General features: G+C 37.3%; 1 protein-coding gene across 1 annotated transcript in view; it reads left to right on the forward strand.

Moving 5' to 3' along the window:
* LOC124370013 (transmembrane protein 43 homolog) overlaps positions 1-23,599 on the forward strand; it is a 34,917-nt gene extending 11,318 nt beyond the window's left edge. The window contains exons 4-7 of the mRNA XM_046828288.1: positions 9,762-9,872; positions 16,417-16,657; positions 19,413-19,623; positions 22,038-23,599. Coding sequence (XP_046684244.1) covers positions 9,762-9,872; positions 16,417-16,657; positions 19,413-19,623; positions 22,038-22,249 — 775 coding nt within the window. The 3' untranslated portion in view covers positions 22,250-23,599. The remainder of the gene's footprint in view (positions 1-9,761; positions 9,873-16,416; positions 16,658-19,412; positions 19,624-22,037) is intronic.
* The last annotated feature ends 440 nt before the right edge of the window (positions 23,600-24,039 follow it).

Genomic DNA, 24,039 nt, shown 5'->3' on the forward strand with positions numbered 1-24,039 from the left:
CCAATGTTGCTGAAGTGGCGGCCCCTCTGAACTCTCTTAGGAAAAAGGGTGCCAAGTTTTGAGTGGGGTGAAGCGCAACAGACTGCTTTTGAGCAGCTGAAAGAGGCAGTGATGCAGCCTCCAGTCTTGGCTATGCCTGATTTCAGTCGTAAGTTCGTCTTGCAAACTGATGCTTCCTCCTTAGCCGTTGCTGCTGTTTTTATCGCAAGAAGTAGATGGTATCCGGCAGCCCATAGCTTATGCTTCACGCACGTTAACCCCTTGTGAGAAGAAGAGTTGTTTCTGTTTATGAGCTGGAATGTTTGGCTGTCGTGTTTGGAATTAATAAGTTCAGGCGTTACCTAGAACATAAAGAATTTTTGTTGGAAAACCGACAACCAGGCACTTTCTTGGCTCCTTGCCCCACCCCCGTCAGCTCGGGAAGATTGGTCGCTGGGTAGTCCAAATTTCTGCCCTTAAGTTCACAGTGCAGCACGTGCGAGGCACCCAAAATATCATAGCGGACACTCTGTCACGCATGTATCACTTACCCAACGACCACCAGAATTTATCAGAGCCGCCATGTTGTGGCGTGCTCCTAGACTTTCCTCTGGCATTTTCGGACATTGTTCCACACCAACTTAAGGATCCCCGAGCTGACTGCTATCATCAATGAGCTTAAAAACGGAGGTGCCCACCCCCCTTATTATCTGTACCGAGGTGCTCTATGCTGCCGTGACAAGCAGCGGAGAAAACCTAAGTTAGTGCTGCCAAGCTTTCTTGTACCGATGGTCTTTCAGTATTTTCATTCTTCTCCTGTGGGCGGACATCTAGGAATTCATAAGACCATCGCGAAGATTAGGGATCAGTTCATCTGGAAAAGTATGGACCGGGATATTGCAGCTCGAGTACGTTCTTGTGAACTGTGCTCGCTAAGCAAACTCGCTCAAAATACCAAGTTGGGTCTTTTGTCAATCTGAGGTGGCGGAAAAACCTTTGGAGAAGGTTTTTCATTTACTATGTTGGGCCTCTCTCCCGCGTAGCAAGTCCGGAAATAAGTTTCCTACTTGTTTGTGTGGATGCCTTCTCCAAGTTTGTTTGGTTGTTCCCATTGCGGAGTGCTACCCGCGCAGCTCACGGTGCAAGCACTTCGTAACCATTTTTTTTCAACACTTTGGAATCCCCGCCACCTTAGTTTCCGATAATGGTTCACAGTTTGTCTCCAATATCTTTTAAAAGAATGTGCTTTTGGGCACGGAATCCGCCATGTGACTACTTCCCCTTTCTATCCTCAGCCTTCTCACGCCGAACGGTTTAAATCGCAATCTTCGATCTGCTCTCATTGCCTTTCATGCGGAAAATCAGACCACCTGGGATCAACAACTACCTTGGATCCAATTTGCCTTTTAATACGGCCCAGCATGAAAGTCACAAGGCGGTACCTTTCGAGTTATTAATTTGGCTTTCCGCCAAACAACCCTTTGGCGAACCTTTGGAAAATTAGCGATCTTCTGCCACCCTCCTGGTACTCCCAATGTGAAAGCCACTTGGGAGGCAGCCAGGCGAATCTCATTCGGGCTAGGGAGTTAGTAAGGAGGAAGTACAACCGAGGTCGTATTGCCAATCCCTTCCAGGTGGGGGATCTAGTTTACTGCAAGGCTCACCCAGTCAGTTCGGGCTGTGGATAAAAGAGCTGCTAAACTTTGCTACAGGTGGACTGGGTCCCCCACCGCATCTTGAAGTTTCTGACTCCGGTGGACTGCCCGACTGGGAGATCCTCAGTCCGGGAAGATTTTCAGGAAGGCGCACATATCCCATCTGAAGCCTTGCCGGAGTCATCCGTGATTTCTCTTTAGTCTGTGCGGGAGGGTTTTAGGTCCAGAGGCCTGATCACCTCTGCTCTTTCCTTCCTGATCAAGGTTTCCTGTTTTCTTCTTTGTACCCACGCAACTCTTGGAGTGATTTCTTGCCTCCAACTGGATTTTCTTGGTTTTTCCCTTCTGCAGACTTCAGGGTTTCCGGTTTATAATTCTTCAACCATTGGGGGGGAGAGGCATTTCGTTTGGTTCTTCATTTTGAAGAAATTAACAGAGGGGAGTTCCTCCTTTTGGGGGGGGAGTCTGAGCCGGTTCAATACCTATATCTCCCCGGCTCATGTGTGTTTTATATAGTGTATGTGTGTGTGGTTTATTGGCTGCAGAGCCCACTGACCATTTGAAGGCTTTTGGCCTTTCCGGGAGAGTGGTAGTGACTCCGAGCCGTGGTGTACAAGTTAGGATACTCCAGTTTAATATTTTGTTTAATTAAGTGTTTGTTAGTTTTGCTGAGCTGTTTTCCTTCTGACATGTGCGGCTAAGTTTTACGGCCCCTCACTGACGAGGTCCAGGAGATGAGTTGATTTTCTGCTGTCATCTCTCCATCATGCGTGATCGCAGAGAACCTTCGCTTTTGCGCTCTGCTGAAGGACGGCCACCATGATGGACATTTCTACTAGTCAACATCTGTGATACCCTGCCCATATTCTTTATTTATTTGTTATTGTTATTGTTGCCATTCATATAGTTTATATTTTGTTATTTAATTTTAAGTTAGTTTTAGATATTATTTAGTTTATTCTTGGATTTCATTAGGAGCCCGCCCTTAGCCAAAGGATACCGGGTGGAATTGGCATTTCTTGTTTCAAATTATGGCGTTTCTAATTTTTGTATGCAGGTGCAACCTGACGAGGATTGTTTGAGGTATACTACTGCAGGCACCTTTTATTTTTTTTTTATTTATAGTATATATATAAATATATATAATATATTTATATTGCGGGATAGGCCTATGCTGTGTCCTTAGTAAATGAACCTGAGTATACTGACCACGGTGTTCTTTTTTTAACCTAGTTTTGTTTTGATCCGGCATCCCGTTCGCCACCATGGGCGCGCGCTTCCCTGATGGTTTGCTGTGGGTGTGCGAGCGGCGATGTACGGTACCAGGACTCATTCCGTGACGAAAGTAGAAATGATTACTTATATTTATGTGCAAGAAATAAACTGGACCAGAAAATCAACAACAAAAACTATAAATATAACATTTAATGGTGTCTTAAAATTTGAGTAAGTTTTTTATATATTTCCAGTGCATTATTACATTAAGTTGTGACTGAGGAGATATGTTACTACCAACATTGTGTGTGTGTGTGTGTATATATATATATATATATATATATATATATATATATTATATATATATATATATATAAATTCAGAGCAAAAATTTGAAGAGGCTTCTTGATGTACAAAGTCGTTCTATGTACTACCAGAATGGTATTATTTGCATGTTATGTGTTGTAGCTTTGTACTTCACCAGCTTTGTTATGACTGATAATTTAAATAATACAAGAGGTGTCCAGAAAGTAGATTACATTTCGCTCTATAGCCACTAGGAGTGGAACTATCGTGGCCATCATGATGTCAGGGCGTTTCTCTGTTCAGTGGCTATCCAGCCGTGCTTGTGAGAGGTTACTGTCACTCCTTGTTGTTTTACAGTAGCAGTTTAAAATGAATTACACAATTGAAAAGTGAAGTGCGGTCAGTAGTACGGTTTATGTTGATTAAGTACCATAAACCAATTGAGATTTATCACCAACTCTGTGAAGTTTATGGAAACAATGTGATTACTGAAGATAGAGTGCATCAGTGGTGCATTTGATTTTAAAATGGTTGAACTAATGTGCATGATGGCCAAGCATTGTGACCCATGAAATCGTGTCTAAAGTCGATGATAAAGATTAAAGAAGACCGCTGATTCACAGTAAGCAAACTTTCACTTAGTTTTCCTAAAATTTCAAGCAACTTTTTTTCATGAAATTTTTACGCAGAAGTTAGGTTACCATAAAATTTGTGCAAGATGGGTACCGAAAATATTAACAGTAACAAATAAAAATCAGCTTCATTGACATTTTAGGAAACTTACGAGAAAGATGTTGACTCGCTGCTCGATTAAATCATTACAGGAGACGAGACTTGGGTAAAACACGTAAATGGGGTCTATGGAGTGGGGCACACACAATCCCCCAAAAACCAAGGAAATGCATGCAAACATTGTCGGCATGGGAGATTATGTCCACTGTTTTTTTTTTAACAGGAAAGGAGTTCTTGTTGATTTCTTAGAACATGGCACAACCATAAATTCAGCGAAGTATTGTGAAACCAAAAAAAGTATTGTGAAAGCAAAAGTTAAGAATAGCAATACAAAACAAGTGCAGGGGAAAGTTAAGTTCGAAAATTTTGTTTTTGCATGACAACGCCTGACCACACATGGCAAATCGGACTCGAGAAGTCCTGGATGTTTTTTAAGAGGGGGGTGTTTCCACATCCGCCTTACAGTCCGGACCTTGCACCCAGCGACTACCACCTATTTCCAGCAATGAAGACCTGGCTTGCGAAATGGAACAGAGAGGGTGTGACTACCTGTTTTAAAGTCTCAGTCGGCAAAATTTTATAAAGCTAGAATTTCTAAACTAGTTCACCGCTATGAACAGTGCCTAAATTTGTATGGTGTCTATGTTGAAAAATAATATTTTAGTGCTACTTTTAAATTTATACAATACAGTTTTTTTTTTGTACTTAGTTTTTTGTTTATATCAAAACGTAGTCTACTTTCTTGATAGCCCTCATATAAGTAGATACATCATTTAGGATCTAAAGGACTTCAAAGCCTCTCAATAGAGTTGTTATGTTTACAGACCTGCCATGATCCTTAGAATCTGCTTTCGCAATGCCAAGACACAGTGGAGGTTTCTTGTGGATGAGTTTGCATGAATTACTCTGTATCGAACATGAACCAATTGAATCGTAATATGCAAAATTAATGCTAGAAGGGTACCAATAGCTTTGATCCTAACTTAAAGATCACAATGCTGAGTCTTTAACACGGATGATCAGTGTCATTGTTCCAGAATTAGGCCTAGTTATTTGAAAGTCTTCACTCTTTGAGGACCAAAAGGTTCAGTTACATCATATAGCTGTGCAGAAGCAAAATATTTTGTTTTTGCAAAATTGAAGACAAGGACATTGTTGTAACAGGCAGAATTTTTTTTAAGTAAGGGTTTTCTAAAATACTATATAAGAAATGTTTAACTTGGTCTGGAAAATATGTAGAAAAATAGTATGGATATGTATAGTTATGAGGTGTAAAACTTAAAATTTCTATAGGTATATATTTTGTTACAGAGGTAACTTATACATACAAACAGCCTATGTATAAACTTATTGTTGATTACTGTTCCTAGTTCCTTGTGTTATTTTCTAGCAGATACATTTTAGCCCCAAAGCATAATGCATGGTTATGTTAAGCTTTATGAGAAGAATTTTTTTCTGTTTTTTTATATGTTTACTTACTAAACTATTTACATATTATGATTATTTTTCAGTATTTAAAGGTATTTTAACTCTTTTATTTGTTAACTATGATTTAATTGGACAACTATGTAATTTGAAAATAAATAATGCAATATAGTTAACTTCAATAAGATCTGATCTTATCTTAAATCTTTATAATCAAATTGTTTCATAATTTACCGAATCTTGTCCTCAAAGTTGTATTTTGTATTGTTTAGTTGTGTATGTTCTTTGGATATAAAACTGTATTTCATATCTTTTTTTCGATCAGAATTACTTGTACATCCTCTTTTGAATCATTGAGTTTGGATCATTTCATTTGGTTTTTCGAAAATTAAAGGTCCCTCAAGAAGATTCCAAAAATAATATTTAAGATCACCTCAAATTCTTCTTGATAATTTGGTGGATCTCAGTAGAAACTATTAAGTGAAATGTTTACATCTATTATGTTTTGTACAACATTGTTTTGTTATTATATTATGTTGTGTTTTTATGTATTATTAATTTTTTTTCATTTTTTACACCCTAGGCTACGAGAATCGGTCCTCTCAAACACAATAGCAAAGGATTTCTCCAAATGAGACTTGGCTCAGAAGCATGATCACCAGTAGAAGCTATGGAGATTATTTCCTGCTATAATGTTAGAGGTAATCATTTAAAGGAAAGTGGTATAACAGGATACCGTAAACCATAAACTAATTAGTATTCAGTGTTCGTTTAATTGTATGAAATGGAGTTTATTTGTTGAAATGTGAAATGGGCTTATCTCATCATTTCATTCACATCATAGCTATACAGTGAACTCCAGTTACAATGTATCTGCGTGCAGTGGCGCACCCTGAAATCTTCTCTGGGGGGTGTCCGGAACACGGGGGACTCGGGAGTATGGAAACCCTCCTGACCAATAGGGGGGTCCAGGCGTCCTTCCCCGGAAATTTGTTAAAATTTTTGGTCTTAAAATCGTTATTTCATAGTATTTCTGAACTAATAAAAGGAGGACAAAGTACGTCAAGTTCTCAAGCTAGTTATAGTCCAGTTGTTTGGTATTAGTAAATTGATGATGAGCAATACTAAAACCTCTTGTTACTGTTACATCATGTTGTTGTTAACCTTACATTATTATTATATATCAGTTCTTTAACCCTACATCGGGTGCTAAAGAGAGTTTTCCTCCGTGTATTTTTTATTATTAAAAATAGTACTACTTTTCTGATGTTGGCAGTCGTTTCCCGCAGTGTACTTCACGACCATCTTTCGGAGAAGCGAAACAATAGCCTCCCGCTTATCTTTGTCAAAATCTGTCAGTATGAGGTCTACTTCCGTGCGAGACTGGACGATTCCTCCGTGAGCGCCCGATGTCGTGTTTGTAGTCCTTGGACGAAATCTCCGTGAGCGCCTTATAGTGTTTAGTTTTTATGGAGTAATAATCCGTTTGCTCCTAAATGTGTGACCTGTGATGGTTTCTTTTTAAGTTTTACAATATATTTTATTTGAATTTTGTGAAATGGAGAATGAAGACGAGAGACTTGTCAGTACAGTATCCGTGTGCTAGGGAACATTTCAGTACTGTTTATGGAGTGAACATTGTCGTTATAAGAACCAGAAGGAAAATGTTTTGAAACTTTGTGTAGTGTTAAAAAAATTTTTAGTAAAGAATAAATTTTGATTTTAGAATAATAATTGACATTACAATTGTATAATATCTCAAGAATTGAAGTAAGTTGTTTTTGTAAGAAGTTAAAAACTAAGTTAATTTCCATATATGATTACAGAAGGTTAAACATTTTTACAATTAATTGCATTATTCCTTAAAATAAATCATGTTGTTATTATACAATAACATTTTTTTAAATTTCAAAATTCTTATTTGGAAAATTCATTTCATAAGAGAGTAATTTTTATTTAAATTCTAAAAATGAATATATTACATTGTAATTAAATCAGTATGAATATTTAAACAAATAAAAACAGTTTAAACGACTATAATATCCATTATTCGCTAACCTGGAGGAAACCTCCGTGAGCGCCTGATGGTGTTTCTAATTTTAAGCGCCTGATGGAGGGTTAACAAATTTTCAAATTCTCACAACAAATGCAATGCTCAAAATTTTTGAATGTTTAAATTACTAAAATCAGTTGAAATGAATATTTTTGGATGAACATCGGAATCGAACATGTGCAGAATTGGCATTTTCTTTGTTTAAGGTTAACAAAAGAGATTCCGTGTAACAAAATATTCCTGATAGATGTTAAAATTTATAATAAACCGTATTTGCTATAATTATTGAGTTTATTGACTGATTTAACCAATCGTTTTTTGAAAAAGTAAACTCATCTATAAATGTTTTGTAACAAATTATAAATCAAGTTTACTGGAGCTGGAGTGTTTATGTAATAGTGTTAAGATGAAATCATGAAAGGAAAATGAGATATTTGGTTTGTTCTTCCTCACAGATAAACGATTCTCAGTGTAAAAACATAATGCATTACTACAATTGCTCTTATTTCCTAAGCAAGAAAGGCATTTTTTTGTACAAGAGTTTCTTGTGAGTCATGAGCTATTTTGTCCATAGCAAAAAAAGGAAAATTTTCTTTTTAATATGGACCAAATATGACATATATGACTTCCCATGAATTTATTGGAAATTGGAAGATATGTGATAAATTGTATTAAAATAACACTAATAAAAAAGCATGGAAAGGTGAGATTTTATAATAGCCATATACAGACATTTTGTGATAAGGACAATTAACCTTATAGCACTGTAACCGCGTATATACACATGAGGGTTGGCTTTGTTCTAAATGCAGTAAACGTGTACATGCAAAAATGATTTTTAGCCATGATTTTAGTGGTATTTACATATTGATCCTGTAGAGTGAACAGGAAAAATGTTTTGATAGTTTAGAGATGTACTTTATACCACATGACCATATGTGCGTTTGCCAATCTATACTAATTTGGCTTTGACAGGCAGCACTTTACTAACATCAACGACACAATTACGTGTACGCATACGCTACTGCCAAGTGGAACAGTTGTTATGGTAACAATATGGTAATTATGCTGTCATACATTTATTTTGTAACAATTCATTTATGTCTATGTATAAGTTGATTACCATATTTTTATGTATGTAACATAGCAAAATACTTCTGTCTAGTTTTTATTTTTGTAATATTTTTATTTAGGTTCACTTGTTGACTTTGCTATTTTTCACATAATTAAAGTAGTGATTTGACTGAAATTCTCATTATAACATTATAATTATAAAACTTTATGGTGGGTTAAAAAGTTTTTAAAAGCAATATTTTTCTATTTTTTAGCACATACATATTGTATGCTCTAATAAATTATATATTTTCATTAACCTAACTAAAACATATTTACAACACCTAGCAGGGATCACTTCTGACTGGTTTATACCTTCCAGTTGAACCTACCACTGGTCACAAACGTATGTGTCTCTTAAATCTGGGCAACTTTATGGATATCCAGAATCACTAACCACAAATGTCGAGATTCTGGGGTGCAAGGGTAATTTGATAGGTCTAGTCTACTGCAGGAGATGACTGTTGGAGTTGGTGGGGTTCGTTCCCTAAGTATCAGAGGTTCTTGCTAGTCTCAACAAGGGTGTGCCACCCCCTGCCTACTTTGACTGGAGGGGCTGGTTCAGAGCTGGCCTCCCCTTCTTCTGGGGAGACATGATTTTAAGATTAGTGCCCTAATTCTTCCTCATAGATCTCAACATGACGCGGCCCCTACCCCCTAACCTTACCCATCCTGAATATCCTGTCACTCCGGAAGCAGCGCTAAGGTTCTTATGGACTAAGTGCAATTTATAAGTTTCTTGTCCTAAGAGAACAAAAAATATAAGAAATATTTACAATACGTATATCAGTATTTAACACGTCTTGTTTTGTTATAACGCTAAATAATAAATAACATGGACAATGGACAAATAAAACAATGAATATGTGAACAATTTTCTTTACCTTTTGTTACATATGAAACAAAAAAATTTATAAAATACAATTTTAATTTTTTCATAATTATGGAGTACTAAACCAAAATGATGTAGCAAGTACATGGTTAAAGTCAGGTGTGGCAACCTTACAAACTCTAACCGTCTATAATTACCAACAGACCCAGAGATAAAATCATTATAGATGAGCCAATATCCATTTAGACAACCTGCATATACCCCCCCCCCCTGTAATAGGTATGTGAAGTAGCTGGTTTATTTTAAGCAGGGGAACTTAGCAAAGCAATATAAATGAATATTTTAGTATAAAAAATGTTTACACATAAATACGTATTATACGCTTATTTGTTGTTAACGTTCAGCTAACAAGTGTAAAGAAGGAAGTGTTTATAATATTTGTGGTACTCAGGTGGGACGTGCAGGTGGAGGAAGGACCGCTTGTCTCCTACTCCACTACATGGAAGGACAGACTCGTGGATAGCTCTGTGTTTGTCAGACCCTTTGGGCACGCCAATCCCAAGTGAGTATGGCCTCAGGACTTATCCAACATATGTTATAAAATAAATAGTTCCAAAATACGGCACAAATGTATCTTCTTTCCATACTAAAAATTATTTTTCACTGTTTCCACACCACCTGACAGTTCTGCAAGGACTAGAGTAACCTCTTTAACTTGAGATAGCTTTCTCCAACAGCAAAGCTCTTGTTATTGATTGGGAAAAGAGGATAAGAAACATTAATTGGAGTAGAGCCTCAGGATTAAGACTGTCCAAAATGTTTATCTCTCCTTACGCTAAAAGGTGGGTAGATCTAGATATCTTAGATCAGAGTAAGGAGGATATTAGACTGATATAAGGGATGTTGACAGGACATGTCCCCCTAAGGAAACATCTTATGAGCGTGAGCCTTAGCCAGACTGACGATTGTAGACTCTGTGGAGAAGAAGAGGAATCAGCAGACCATATTTGATTGTCCTGCCATCTCAAAAATTGGGAAAAGATTCCTAGGAGCATATCTCCTCAGCCCCAAGGATATCAGAGAACAGGAGCCCTCAAATCTGATTGGGCTTCTGTAGAAGCCTCGGACTTTGAGGACACAAATTTAAGTAAGGGAGGCGTAAAAGTCCTTTTAGGACTAAGTGCGGGGACAAACTGTCCTTTTCCCTTAGGACAAAAAGTAACTTCTTTAACTTGGGGATTCTCATCAATTTGTATACTGAGGTGCTCTAAGCGTAGAAATACACTTTTGAGTTATAAATACATTGGTTGCCTATTGAGTTATAAATAAATTTGAACATACTGGATGATGTATTATATTAAAAGAGGTCATAGCTCTGGATAATAATTATTTAACACCTTCAGTGCGGCTCTACACTGAATGAGACCGACTACTATCTATGTGATTCTGTACCATAAGACGTCTGCCGCAGGCAGCGTGTTAAACAAAACAAAATTTTGATTTTGTAGGCCTCTAGGTAAAACTTTATTTTTCCGATCACCCTGATTAGTAGGCTGGTACCCAACCGAGTGTTACTTTGTTATTCATTGCCAGCTTTGCTAGAGCATTCCTGCATTCCCAGACTGCTTCTAATCAAACGAACAGGTATCAAGTGCCTTCAGTGCAGCCTGACTATCAGAAAGTATTAGGTATTTAATCCATTTGTCCTCATTTGCATGAGTCTTCTGGAACATGAGTCTATTGCCATGACCTCCGCCTGAAAAACCGTGGCATGTCTTCCTAGGGGACTCCTGGTCCATGTATTCCGTATCCTGCCCTAGAGTCAAGGCGTGAACCATCTGTGTAAAACTTCAGGACTCCTTTTGTAGGGTAGGCCTCCTTTTTAATCCATTACTCCCTACTTCCGATAGAAACAATATATGGGTTGTCAAAGGAGTATTTTTTAACCATTGCGTCTGACACTTTGGTTAGCATTTCAGTCCTCAGGAAATACTTGCAATATCGTCATGTGGCCTTCTAAGGAGGTAGCATTTATTACCTTTGTTCTTAGAAGCTTCATTGCACTTAGAGGAGCTGTTCTCACCACCTCCTGCTCCAGAGGAGTGTATCCCAGGACCGCTTCAATTGCTAGTGTTGGGCAGGAGCTCATCGCTCCCTTGATGCTTAAGCAAGCTAGCCTTTGAAGACTGTAGCCTTTTAGCAGATGTTGTTTGTTCTACTTTCGACCACCACACTAAGGTAGCATATGTGACCATTGGTTTTATTATGGTTTCGTAAATCCAATATATCATTTTGGGTTTGAGTCCCCATTTCAATCCAAAAAGTCTCTTACAGGCCCCAAGGGCCATTGTCGCTTTGGATATCCTGTTTTCAATATGGGAGTTCCAAGTGAGCTTTTCATACAGGATTAAACTCAGGTATTTCACTTCTTTTGTTTGGTTTATGCTGATTCCCTCCAGAACAGGTTGTGTAAGCTGGAACTTTCTCTTCCTGGTAAAGGTAATTATATTTGTTTTAGATGGGTTGATCTGTAGACCTTCCCCATGACACCAGTTGCTTATGAGGTTTAGTTCTTTTTGTATTAGGCGTTCCAGCATGCCTTTGTTTTTTCCTTTGATCATAACCACTAGGTCGTCTGCATAACATAGTAGCCTAGTTCCCCTCTTCTCTGCTTTGCTTAGAAGATCATCCACCACCATCGCCCACAGGAGAGGAGACAAAACTCCCCCCTGGGGGCAGCCTTTCTGGGCCGTGATTGCGGCAGATTCGTCTCTGTACTTTGCTTTTACTTGTCTGCTTTATAGGAGGGCTACTATCCATTTGACTACATCTGGGGGAACTCCAAAATATTCCATTGCAGTCTCCATGGATTGATATGCTACTCGGTTGAAAGCTCCTTCAATGTCCATAAAGACGCTGACTAGGGCTTCCTTTTTTTCAAAAGTGTTCTCCACCTCTCCCACTAAGCTGTGGAGAGCGGTGGTAGTTGATTTACCTTCTATGTAAGCGTGTTGTGTGGGACTAAGTGGGTGATCTGGTAATATTACGTCCCTTATGTGTCTGTTTATTATTTTTTCCATAGTTTTCACCATGTAGTAGGTTAGGCTTATGGGTCTGTACGAGTTGGGATTAGTTGGATCCCTGTCTTTTTTCCGTACAAACACCACCAGTGCTGTCCTCCAGTTTTTTGGTATGTATCCTAAGGCGAAACTGCTTCTAAACAGAGTGCATGGAGTATTTAATAGTATGTCCAACCCCTCTTGAAGAAGGGCTGGGAAAACTCCATCTGCCCCAGGAGATTTAAATGGCTTGAATGATCTTATAGCCCATTTAATTCTTTCATTACACTGTCTGGCTTTAGCAACCTCCCGGCTGGATTCCCCCACGATTAGAGAATAAATATCCTCATTTTGAATCAAGTGATCCCCCGGGAAGTGTGTCCTCCAGAAGCAGTTCTAAGGTCTCCTTCCTGTTCACTGTTAGGTCACCGTTGGCCTTTACTAAGGTCCCCATAGGGTTAGTGTGATCAGTTTGGAGAGTTTTTTGAAGCCTGGTAGCCTCAGGTAGGCTGTTAATGTTTTTGCAAAAATTTCCCCAGGTTCTTCTTTTATTCATTCTAAGTTATTTTGTATATTCGTTTTAGGCTTGTAGATAAGGGAGCCAATCGTCTGTCCTTTTTGCCCATTTTAGTAGTTTCCTAGTGTTATTTCTTAATATCTCCAACCTCCCAGTCCACCACGGCATGTCTTTCTTCAGCCTGTTTTGCCTGGGAGGGCAGTTTTTCTCATAGGTCTTTATTATAGCTTGTTCTACTAATTGTGCGGACCTTTCTAAGTCAAATTCATTTTTCTGGAAGGGTTCTATTTCTTCCAACTCTTCAACTAGAGACACTCGAAATCCCTTCCAGTTGGTAGATTTAGGAACCCTGTGGGTCACGTTTTCCCCCTATCTCCTCTTATATCGAACCTAATAGGGCAGTGGTCCGATAGTGAGGCCCTCTGAGACGTGCCACCTTACAATGTTTATGTTTTTGAGTCCTGTGGATAGGGTTATGTCTAGGACTTCTTTTCTAGTTATAGTAATAAAGGTTGGACTTGACCCTCTATTTTCAAAAACTAAATTATTGCTAAACATAAACTGTAGAATTTCCTCACCTTTTTCGTTTATGTTTGCGCTTCCCCAGTAGGTATGGTGATCATTACAGTCGCAGCCGAGAATGAGGGCTGAACCTCTATCTCTGCAGCTCTGCAATAGTCTTTCTATCTCTTTTGGTGGGCAGCTTGTTGACGGGTTAGGGAAATAGGCTGAGGCTATAGTAACCACTCTCACCCCTTGCAGTGATGCTACTTTCACTGTAGCTGCCACCAGATCTCTTGTTATAAGATCTGTAATAGGAAAGGCTGTTATTTGTTTTGAAATTAGAATACATGTTCTGGGGTTTTCAACTGATCGATCATATATGAGATTACCTACCTGAGTCGTCAATCCTGTGATGCAACCTCTATTGATCCAAGGTTCCTGGATTAGGGCGATATCCAGGCCTGTTGAGATAAACCTCCTTCCCAAGATGTTGGTTGCGCCCTTAGCATGGTGAAGGTTTATCTGTATTAGGTGCATACTTACGCCTTTTTTCCACCTCCCCCTGGTGGTCCATCCCCGTCCCTCCTTTTGGATTGTTTGGAAACGCTGTCCCCTTTTTTTCCTCGGGCCGAGACGGATGGTCTTTTAGAGAGGGTCCCCTCTTCAAGAAGAGGGAACAAGTTGGTTTTACGCTTTCGACCACTGCACTGGCTTGTGGAGTAAACCTTTCAGGTAAGGTATGTACAGATTGCTCTGACACCTTCATGGTCTCCTCCACTTCCATCTCTTCAGCAGTGCTTTTTTCAGTGGTGACCGTCTCAGATTTCTCTGAAGTCCCCTCTACCTTTGTAGGTTTTTTCCGTGTTTCCTTGGTGTTTCTTTTTCAGTCTGAGCTGAATTTTCCCAAACTTGTATCCGATCCATGGACCCTCCTTCTCAAGTTTGTTTGCTGTGACCCATTCGAGTGCCAGGGTAAGTTGACTTTCCCTCGTCGCTTCTACGCAGAACGTTCCGTTCTCCGACAGAGAGCTCTTTGTTTTGTACTTTCAAGAACTTCATAATCTTGTCGGTGGTTTCATATATACTGTTAGGAAGATAGACAGTTGCAATTCTTGCACGTGGAATTTCTTCCTCTGGCACAATCCTCAGACTGGCCCCTTCCCAAGGCTTAAGGGAATCTTGCTTTCCCTTAAGCCATTCAGCGGTATTGGTGTTTTCACAGGTGAAGATCAGAACTCCTTGTCTCCTGTTGATACCGTAGAATCTTGGAGAGTAGGGACCCTCCTGTTCCTCCACGATAGCTTCCAGGATGAAGCTCTGGATCTCCTCCATCTGTTCTGTTGTGAGTAGGGTCTCGGAAAAATTGGAGTGTAGAAACCCCACCCTTATACCTTCTATTGCTTGTTTATATGAAGGTTTCTGGGGTTGTGCAGATTGCTCCTTATGTTGCCCCTGTCTTCCTTTGTCTTTTGTTTTCTTTCTCCGATGAACTTCCGGTGTGGATCCATCAGAGTGAGGTCTTTTTGATTTATTTCCCTCCTTTTGTTTGTTCAGAAATTTATTTTTTTCTTCTGGAATTGATTTTAAGGCCAATTCCCTGGCTTCTTCCTGAGAATAACCTCTTTTTCCGAAGCCAGATCATACGTTTCCTGGCGGCTCCACATAGTTTAGGCAGTACTGGGAGCAGCCTTTCGGCTTTTGTTCCCTCTTCCTTTTGGTGTTCGCCCTCCAGTATAGCATCTTCTTCATCCGTGTCGACTCTAGCCAAGTCGGAGGTTTGGCAACTTCTACTAGGAAGTCCACTTGTTTTTTGAGTTTGTTCAGGATTGCTAGGGTTGGAACCCATCATAAATCCCTCTATGTTTTGTGAATTTTCATCCACTTTTTGAGTGCTACAAGAGCTCTCCGGTTTATTTTCGTTTTTTTGTATTTCTTTACTCATTTTGTTCCCACGAGTAGCGGAGATCTAAGGGTCACCCCAAGCATTGTCCCGCTCTACTTGGGAAGGCTAAGTTTAAACTGGAGGTCACCAGGTATCCAGAGTTCACATATTAACGACCAAGCACTCCCTTGATCACACAGCCCTCAGCATAATATGCTGTTCCACCTTGGCTTGGATACAGAAGGAAATTTAGATTTAGGATAGTTATAGATAGATTTTTGGGAAGTTTACCCAACAGGTGAGAGTAGTAAGAAAAGAAAAATGAATGTAGTGAGGATAGTTTGACGTAATAAAACTGTAATAAACTACCTTACTTAAGTTCTAACTAAAATCGCTAGATAGCACAGGAATATGGTCCTCACCAAATTGTGATGTTCACTTGGAATAAGCTAGCACTGCTTGTTCAACGGCCAAAACTGAATGAAATCACATTGGCGGATTAAGATGTCATTCAGTTCCAGATGATTATAGTTTGTATTTTACACATCTTACCGATGCTGTGAAGTTCAACTGTGGTTTATGGTAATTAGTACTTATTTTATTATAATACATTTACTAACATACCTACATGAGCTCAGTGTGCTGCAGGTTTCAATGCTTGTCACTATGCCATGTGGTAACCTATATTACTACTTCCATTCAATGACTACTAAACACGCACTACTTATCTATCATAATAACTACTGCCCTGTATGAAGTAATTATATATTTGTTTTCCTTCCTGAGGGAAAAGGACAGTTTGTCCCCGCACTCCTGCGCTTAGTCCTAAAAGGACCTTTGCGCCTCCCTTACTTTAATTTTTGTGTCCTCAAAGTCCGAGGCTTTTGCAGAAACCAATCAGATTTGAGGGCTCCTGTTCTCTGATATCCTTGGGGCTGAGGAGATATGCTCCCAGGTATATTTTCTGAATTTCTAAGATGGCAGGACAATCTAACCAAGTGTGCTCTGCTGATTCCTCCTCTTCTCCACAGAGTCTACACTCGTTAGTCTGGCTAAGGCCTACCTTTGAAGTAATTATCACGTTACTACGTAAAGTAACGTTACGTTTTTTGTAGTACAATTACGAGCCAACGTTATTGTGTAGGACATTCCCAGTGGAGAGTGGAGTGACTGTGAGTGACGTTGTGAGAGTGGGGTCTCACACACTCAGCGGAGAACTCAAGGAGCACTTCTCCACGTTCACACTTCTCACCAGTGATCAGCGTCCCGAGCGTAGGGATATCAAGATGCACTCGGGACTCTACTACCACTCATTTGATGTTTGGAGTCCAGAAGTCGGAGACACAAGGGTTCAGCTCTCCTATGCTGGTGCTGCAGATGATTTGGTATTTAATACTTAACGTCCATAAAAACAAATTAAAATAAGAAACATAAATAAAAATTTGAATAAATTAATTTAACCCTTCCCACGCCGTAGACGGATATATCAGAATGGTAAACTTTGACCAAAACGCCAAACATGAGTATATCCGATATCTCTTAGAGAGTGTTTTAGTCACAAAAAACCTTCGAAATGGCAGGTGCATGCTCCATGCTTATCACGGTTGATAAGGAAGTATTTTTAGATGGCATACACTCCGCAGCAGAGGGAGGGGGGTGACCTTGGTCTAGGGCTGTTTACCTGCTCCTCTGTTTTGTGTCTCCTATAGAGCCATAACCAAATATTTCCTATCTGCCCAGATAATAAGATAAAACTATAGACCTTATCTGTGAAACCTTAGATAAAGAAATACTTTAATAACTAGTTAGTTTATATAATTTATCCGTTTTATTACTTTGTACCAAGAATTTGAACTTAGATCAAATTCACAGTATATATGTTATTTTTAGATTTTTATCAATAAATATGTTAATTTTAACTAGAATTCCATGTTTAATATTTTTTTTGCATTTACCTCTTATAGCATATTAATAATAAAAAAAATTAGCTTTGAATTTAAAGAGAAAATATATTTTATAGATGTTGGAAATGAATGGATTTACTTGCGGCGTGCAAAAGGTTAAGGGAACGCTAAAAGTTATTGTACCTACAACAATTAACCAAAAAAATAAAATAAAACAAAAGTATAGATTCTGTCAATGAATAGGATAGAATAATGCAATACATTTATGTTAATCTAACCAGTTTATTTGTATGAGTTTTACTTCTACTTATATTGTTAAAACTATGAGAACTTCCACTTATAATTAATTGGCTGTGTTCTATTCTCAGTAATATGAAGGCCATGGTTTGTTCACCATCTAAATAGTGTAACGTGTTATTCTTTAATAGCTCTTTTAACTCCGCCGTTCGTATTATACGGACGTCTTAAAAATGGCATCAACTTCCGACACCCGTAGAGTGCAGACATGCATTTTACCAAATGCTTTGAAATTCCACAGACTTGTGTGCAAAGATGTATTGCATTGAAATCTATTAGTTTGTAAAGCTTTGACTTAGTATTTTGTCAGTCTATAGATTTACAAATTGCTATTCATGTCAGCTGACTGCTCACTGATTGTCGCAGACTACTTTTTGAATATTCCACCTTGCTTCATGTTTTTAGGTTAAACTGTATAAAGTACAGCAGTTAAATTTTAGTTTGTTATTTATTTGATTTGAAAATGAAAAAAGGGAATCGTTTAAAGTCTCCCGTAAGTGAAAATACACCAATTACTAACTTAGTTGCAAGTGATGTGGATGTGGACAGTGACGACGATTTGAGTGATAGCTATTTTGACATTTCTGAAAACATGTTCTACTGATGTAAATATTGTATTTAAAAGTTTTTTAGTTTTTTTAAATAAATGGTATAAACCGTTTTAATTATTTTATCAGAAATAACTTTGTTTTTATGTCAAGTATTACGAATTTCAAAACTCATGTTACATTTATTTGTGCAGAAATGGCAAAAAGGAAAAATTACGTGTCCTTACTAAAATTGATATTACTCAACTTGTAAATAAAATAGGCTTACATTTTTGTTTCCTTAGATTAAGAATTAAAAAATAACATAAAATGGATAGATATTTGTGTGTCAATTTGTTTTTTAGCTATATGGTTTTAATGAACAAAATTGAAATTTAAAAATGTTAATTTATAAATACATTTTTTTTTATCATTTCTAAGATATTACATATTTAATTTTGTCATATTTCTTTTAACTATATTTAAAACTAAATCAGAATTAGCTTGATCATAAAAAAAATAGCCTAGTTATGATTTGTTTACAAAACTAATACATTTTGGTCTAAAAATGGCCTGGGATTTTTGCGATATCACCTGATATAATGACCAGGGTTAAAAGGGTTAATTGAAATCAGTCATCTTGTAATATGAAATTCATCTGCATATAAATTTTACTTCTTGTACTTCTTGTTTTGTTAACCTTTCCGTTTAATTTCATGTTTGAGATTTTATCCCCTGTACAGTTTGAGGACTTTAGCTGAGCGCGTGACCTTGAGTGTGTGGTGATAGGCAGGAGGGGTGGCGGGGTAGCATTATGCGCTGCATCCCGAAAACATTTCCTGTGACTCATGGGTAAAACCCTCCTTTCAGGAATCGTATTGGCCCAAATAACTCATCATACTCGCTAAAATTAGTCTGTTTTTTGACAGTGCTGATTGTGGTGGAATGAAATAATAAGAGAATACCAAATAATAGCAATAATACGACTTATCCTGGTTTTTCAGTTATTGTATTTTTGAAAATAACGTATTTGTTAATACTAATCTGCAAATCGAAATCGTGAGTTTAAAGTCATTAAAGAGATTGTTGCGCCTTCATCTCAGCGGCTAGCATGTAAACGCAACCCGCCATACAGATAGCGTTTATTTGTTGAAAGGGTAATATTTGGGCTATACGAGCACAGCTAAATTCCTCCAACTGTACTAGAAATGGTACATCATAGTTATGTATGTTAAATGCCCTTAACAATTTGTTATGCTTTCCCTTAAAGCTTGTTTATCAAGTAAGGAGAAAACTCTGACATCAAGATATTATTGTATGAGAAATTTGAAATGGCACTATCACTATTTTTAACCGAGATGTCACGATACAATACGTAAAAGATGTAATAGGTAAATGTGAATGTGCTACAGGTTACAATCCTAGCACGCCAAGTGGGGGGGATGTTGCAGCCCTTCTATGTCGAGAACAGGGACCTAACGGCTGTACTCGAGGGCCAACACTCCCTCTCCGATGTTCTGGCCACCAGATTCCCGTCATCAGGCATCTGGCTGATCAGAATACCAGCTTACTTTGCCATCTACTGCGCATACTCGAGTCTCCTCTCCGTCTTCTGTAACAGAGGTCAGTTAACTTTTTGATGACCAACTGATAACACAAACTGGAAGCCCCAGTCCTAAATTTGTACTATGATTTACAATTTTGTAAGAAATATGCTTTTCTTAAAGACAATGTTAGTAAAGGATTGATGATTGATTGAAGCCAAAACTACCAGACAATCGTGGTTATAAGGATTTGAAGAATTTCAGAGAAATGACTATATTTTGAGAATTTATATTTGTATCACCTGTCTTTTATTTTTATTTGATAGATTATAAAATGGGCTTCTAAAATATATGACTTTGACTTGAAACAATATTTTGCTCTCAGAATCAGAAAAATCTTTGATCAGTTGTCACACACGGTGTACATGAATGGCGTCACATGATTGAGAAGTAAACGGTTAAGTTTACTAAATATGCTTTACATTAGTATCTAACTAAATCTAATACAATATAATTTTAACGATTGTAAAAACTATTGTGAATTGTATAAAATTCAGAAAAGGAGTACAACGGCAGGCGAGTCAGGTAGCTTTTAAGTTTATTTTTAAATAATCAATAATTTTCTATTGCTTGGCAGCAAATTAAAAAATTTAGCTCCTATGTATATTGGTTTTTTACAGAAAAAATGTAAGTTATGTTGAGCTACTGCCATATTATTTCTGTTTCTCGTAATATAACTATGGTTCTCACCACTTTGGTCTAAGCTATGAGTACGGTTCATCACTGACATTATAGTTTCATATATATGCACTGTAAACCGTCATGATACCCAGTTGAGGAAAGTGATCCTTCACACTTTCATTCCATTTAAGTTTTAAAATAACACGAATTGCTTTTTTTGTATCACTAAAATTTAATCTAAATTTTTTATTGATGTTGATTCATATAATGTGATACCAAATATAATACATATTATTATATACAAGGGTTATCCAGGAAGTAACTGCAATGTATACATTGCACGCAGAGTAATGGGGGTAGTGCCGCACATTGGGGCCGAATGCTGATTTAGCTGTCAAAAGAGAAGATCTCTGAAGAAGAGATCAGGTTGCAGATCTCGAAATGTAGTGTTACTGATTTCTTGTTTCACTGAACGATGGCAAATGTCCGGAAAAATCCTGTATCTCAATTGTGATTTTACTTATCGTTTCGTGTAAAGAATAAACCGTGGCACTAAAATAAAATACCATATAGAAATGTATCTATGAGTGCATATCCATCTTAGAGAACTACGGAAAGAATTGTGTTTAATTTAACTGTTACTGACAGTATAAAATGTAAATTTGGTGGCAATTTTATCTATAACATCAATACGCTGTTTTGTGTTGGCATTTTACCATAATTATTGGCTCTTAAACAATTGTTTAAATAGATCAAAGATTCTGCCAAGGGAAGAAACGGTTTGTTAAAAATTTCAGATAAGTTTGGAGTTGAACACACAAGAGTCTTGAATGGTGAATCGTTTGCAAAAGAATTGTGTGGAACAAAAAATATGAATGATTAAAAATTGTAAATTATATTTAGATATAGACCAACTACAACTGCAACCACATGATTACAGATCATTATCACGTTTGTTCTCACACATACTGTTGGACATTTTTGTAAAAATCTTGTTTTTACTGAAGTGGTCTCCAATTAAAATAACTTTATTTGTTATCATCACTCTACTTTCTTCTAATCAGGTATGTGTTGAGGGGAGAAAGTAAATATTCCCCTATTAACTTTTCCGTAACTGTAAAAAATACTGTGGGCTATATTGTACGAATATAAAATTTAATTTAATGACATTAATATCTACCACATCACCGAAGATTGGTGTAACTGATGGGAAGTCATTATCATTATTTTAGTTTAACATTTTTAATTTATAATGTTTATTTGTCACATTGCTTTAGTTATATTATTTTATTGTTAATTCTTCATAATTTATTTCTTGTTATAGGCCTTTTCTGCTTCAAAATGTATAAAATCATAAACTTGTTATTATTATTGTATTAACATTACTGTTACTTTTACTTTTATTGGTATTTTTGATACTTAATTTACTGCTATAGGCCTTCCTAGTACATAGTTCTAGAATTGTTATTACTTGGCATGACAAACATATAGTTTTTTGTTTATTGTTTTCAAATGTCACTTTTCTGCGCACAATTTTGTATATAATGACAGAGTTGAAAACAGTGTTAAGTTTGTGAAATTGAATTTTCTCTGTTTTCTATTTGGTTGAAAATTAATGGTGGTGGAAGATAGAAATGGACTGCAAAATGTTTCAAAACTTTTAAACATGTTAATTGTCAACTATTTTTTCCCACGCTGTGAGGTGCATTAGGATCTGTGAGATTTATGTACTGAAATTTTGACTTGAATAAAGAGTTGTGAACTTGAACTGTTGTCAAATTTACTTATCTTATATACATGTGTGTTTTCTAGGTAAAAGTAGCCGGCTGACCCACGTATTTGTGAGCAACAGCAAGAGCCTTCTGTGTCACGTGTTCTCCGCCGTCACTCTGATGGTTGTCATGGCGCTCACATGGTTCCGGTACAGTCTGCTCCTAGGCTCCCTCAACTTGCTGGCAGCCCTTATGTTGATATTTTACTGCCTATCCAAGGGCTATTCGTTGTATTATTATTTCAATCGTTGAGAATCAACACCTTACTTTCCCATGTTAGTAAGGGTGTTGAATTAGTGTTTCCATGTTTCCTGTATCTGATGAACAGTTTCATCGTGAAAACATTAAATGTCTGTGAAATTGAATTTTCTCTCTTTTCTATTTGGTTGAGAATTAATGGTGGTGGAAGATAGAAATGGACTGCAAAATGTTTCAAAACTTACTACATTACATACATAAATTGTCATTTCAGTCAATAATACTAGAAGTGATCTGTAAGTAGTGGTGTCTTACCTAAAACCAATATTAAAGTTTGGTTCATAAAATGCCATAATTTCGTTTTGATTGAAGTGGTTTTTGTACAACCACATTATGTACAAAATGGCGTAAGGTATTTTTGAGAATAAAAATGCATGCGTTCTTTGCACTTTAAAGTGTATGTTTTAGCTTGTTATAGTTTATTACAATTTTTACTATCAGGTTCGTTTACCACAAAGTGTAAAGTATCAGTATAAAAAATAAAGTCATCTTGCTAATCAGAAATTATTTAAGTTTCTTAGCAATATAATCCTTTCTGGAGATGATATAGATTTTCTTTCTTTATTTGAGTTGTATGGATGATACAGGTGGTAATTAAACTGCTCAACCTTACCACTTTGTTGTATTTATCCATAAAAGCATACAATACACTTCCTGAGAGTATTTAAGGAAAAACTTTATTTACAGTTGGTACATAACCAGTTTTTAACATGAAACTTGTTTTTAATTGTACAATACTAATTTCTAATTCAATAGCATTATTTCGTTTCGTTCATTCTGGCTGCTATCATATCTTTTCACTGTTGAAATTTAATCATTTTCTTATTTGTTTGGTTGTTATTATTTTCTTCTAGGATTACTACTCGTATACTATTAGTTCATAGAATCTTATAAAGAAAATGTCTAATGTAAGTAGACAAATGTTATTATCGTATTGTTATAGCAATAAATGTTATTGTTTTATTTATAGATTATATTTATGTGACACATAGGATTGACATATTGAGAGTACCTATTGTATCAAATGATTCTTATTTTAAAATAACAACTGACTACCAGTAAAATGAAATTGACAAACCATTAAGATGGCTTGGCTGTCTTTTCTTCAATACTTCTATATGCTTTTATTTACAAGTTAGTGGATTTTTTTGCAATTGTTCAGATTGCCCACAGAAAAGGCAATAATAAGACATGGTTCATTTGACTGTAAGTAATGAATTGACCCAGCAGGGATCACTTCTGGCTGGTTTATACCTACCAGTTGAACCCACCACTGGGCACAGCAAAAACCGATGTGCCACTTCAATCTGGGCAACCTTATGGATGTCCAGTAGCGGCACATCACTAACCGCAAATGTTCGAGATTCTGGGTTTCATGGGCAATTCGATAGGTCTAGTCTACTGTGGAAGATGACTGTTGGAGTTGGCGGGGTTTGTTCCCTTACCTCAGAGGTTCTTGTTAACCTCAACAAGGGTGTGCCACCCCCTGCCTACTTTGACTGGAGAGGCTGGTTCAGAGCTGGCCTCCCCTTCTTCCAGGATGACTTTGAGATGTAGTGCCCTAATTCTTCCTCATGGATCTCGATAGGAGGCGGCCCCTACTCCCTAACCTTACCCATCCTGAATATCCTATCATTCCGGAAGCAGCGCAAAGGTTCTTACAGGACTAAGTGCAATTTGTAAGCTTCTTGTCCTAAGGGAACAAAAAAAAGAAAACTATGAACTTCAACTTTGGGGATTTTCTTCATCCATCAGAAAAGGGTCAAAATTAATAACGTTGTTTC

Source organism: Homalodisca vitripennis, chromosome X (genome assembly GCF_021130785.1).
Source record: "Homalodisca vitripennis isolate AUS2020 chromosome X, UT_GWSS_2.1, whole genome shotgun sequence".
In the NCBI taxonomy this organism is placed as follows: Eukaryota; Metazoa; Arthropoda; class Insecta; order Hemiptera; family Cicadellidae; genus Homalodisca; species Homalodisca vitripennis.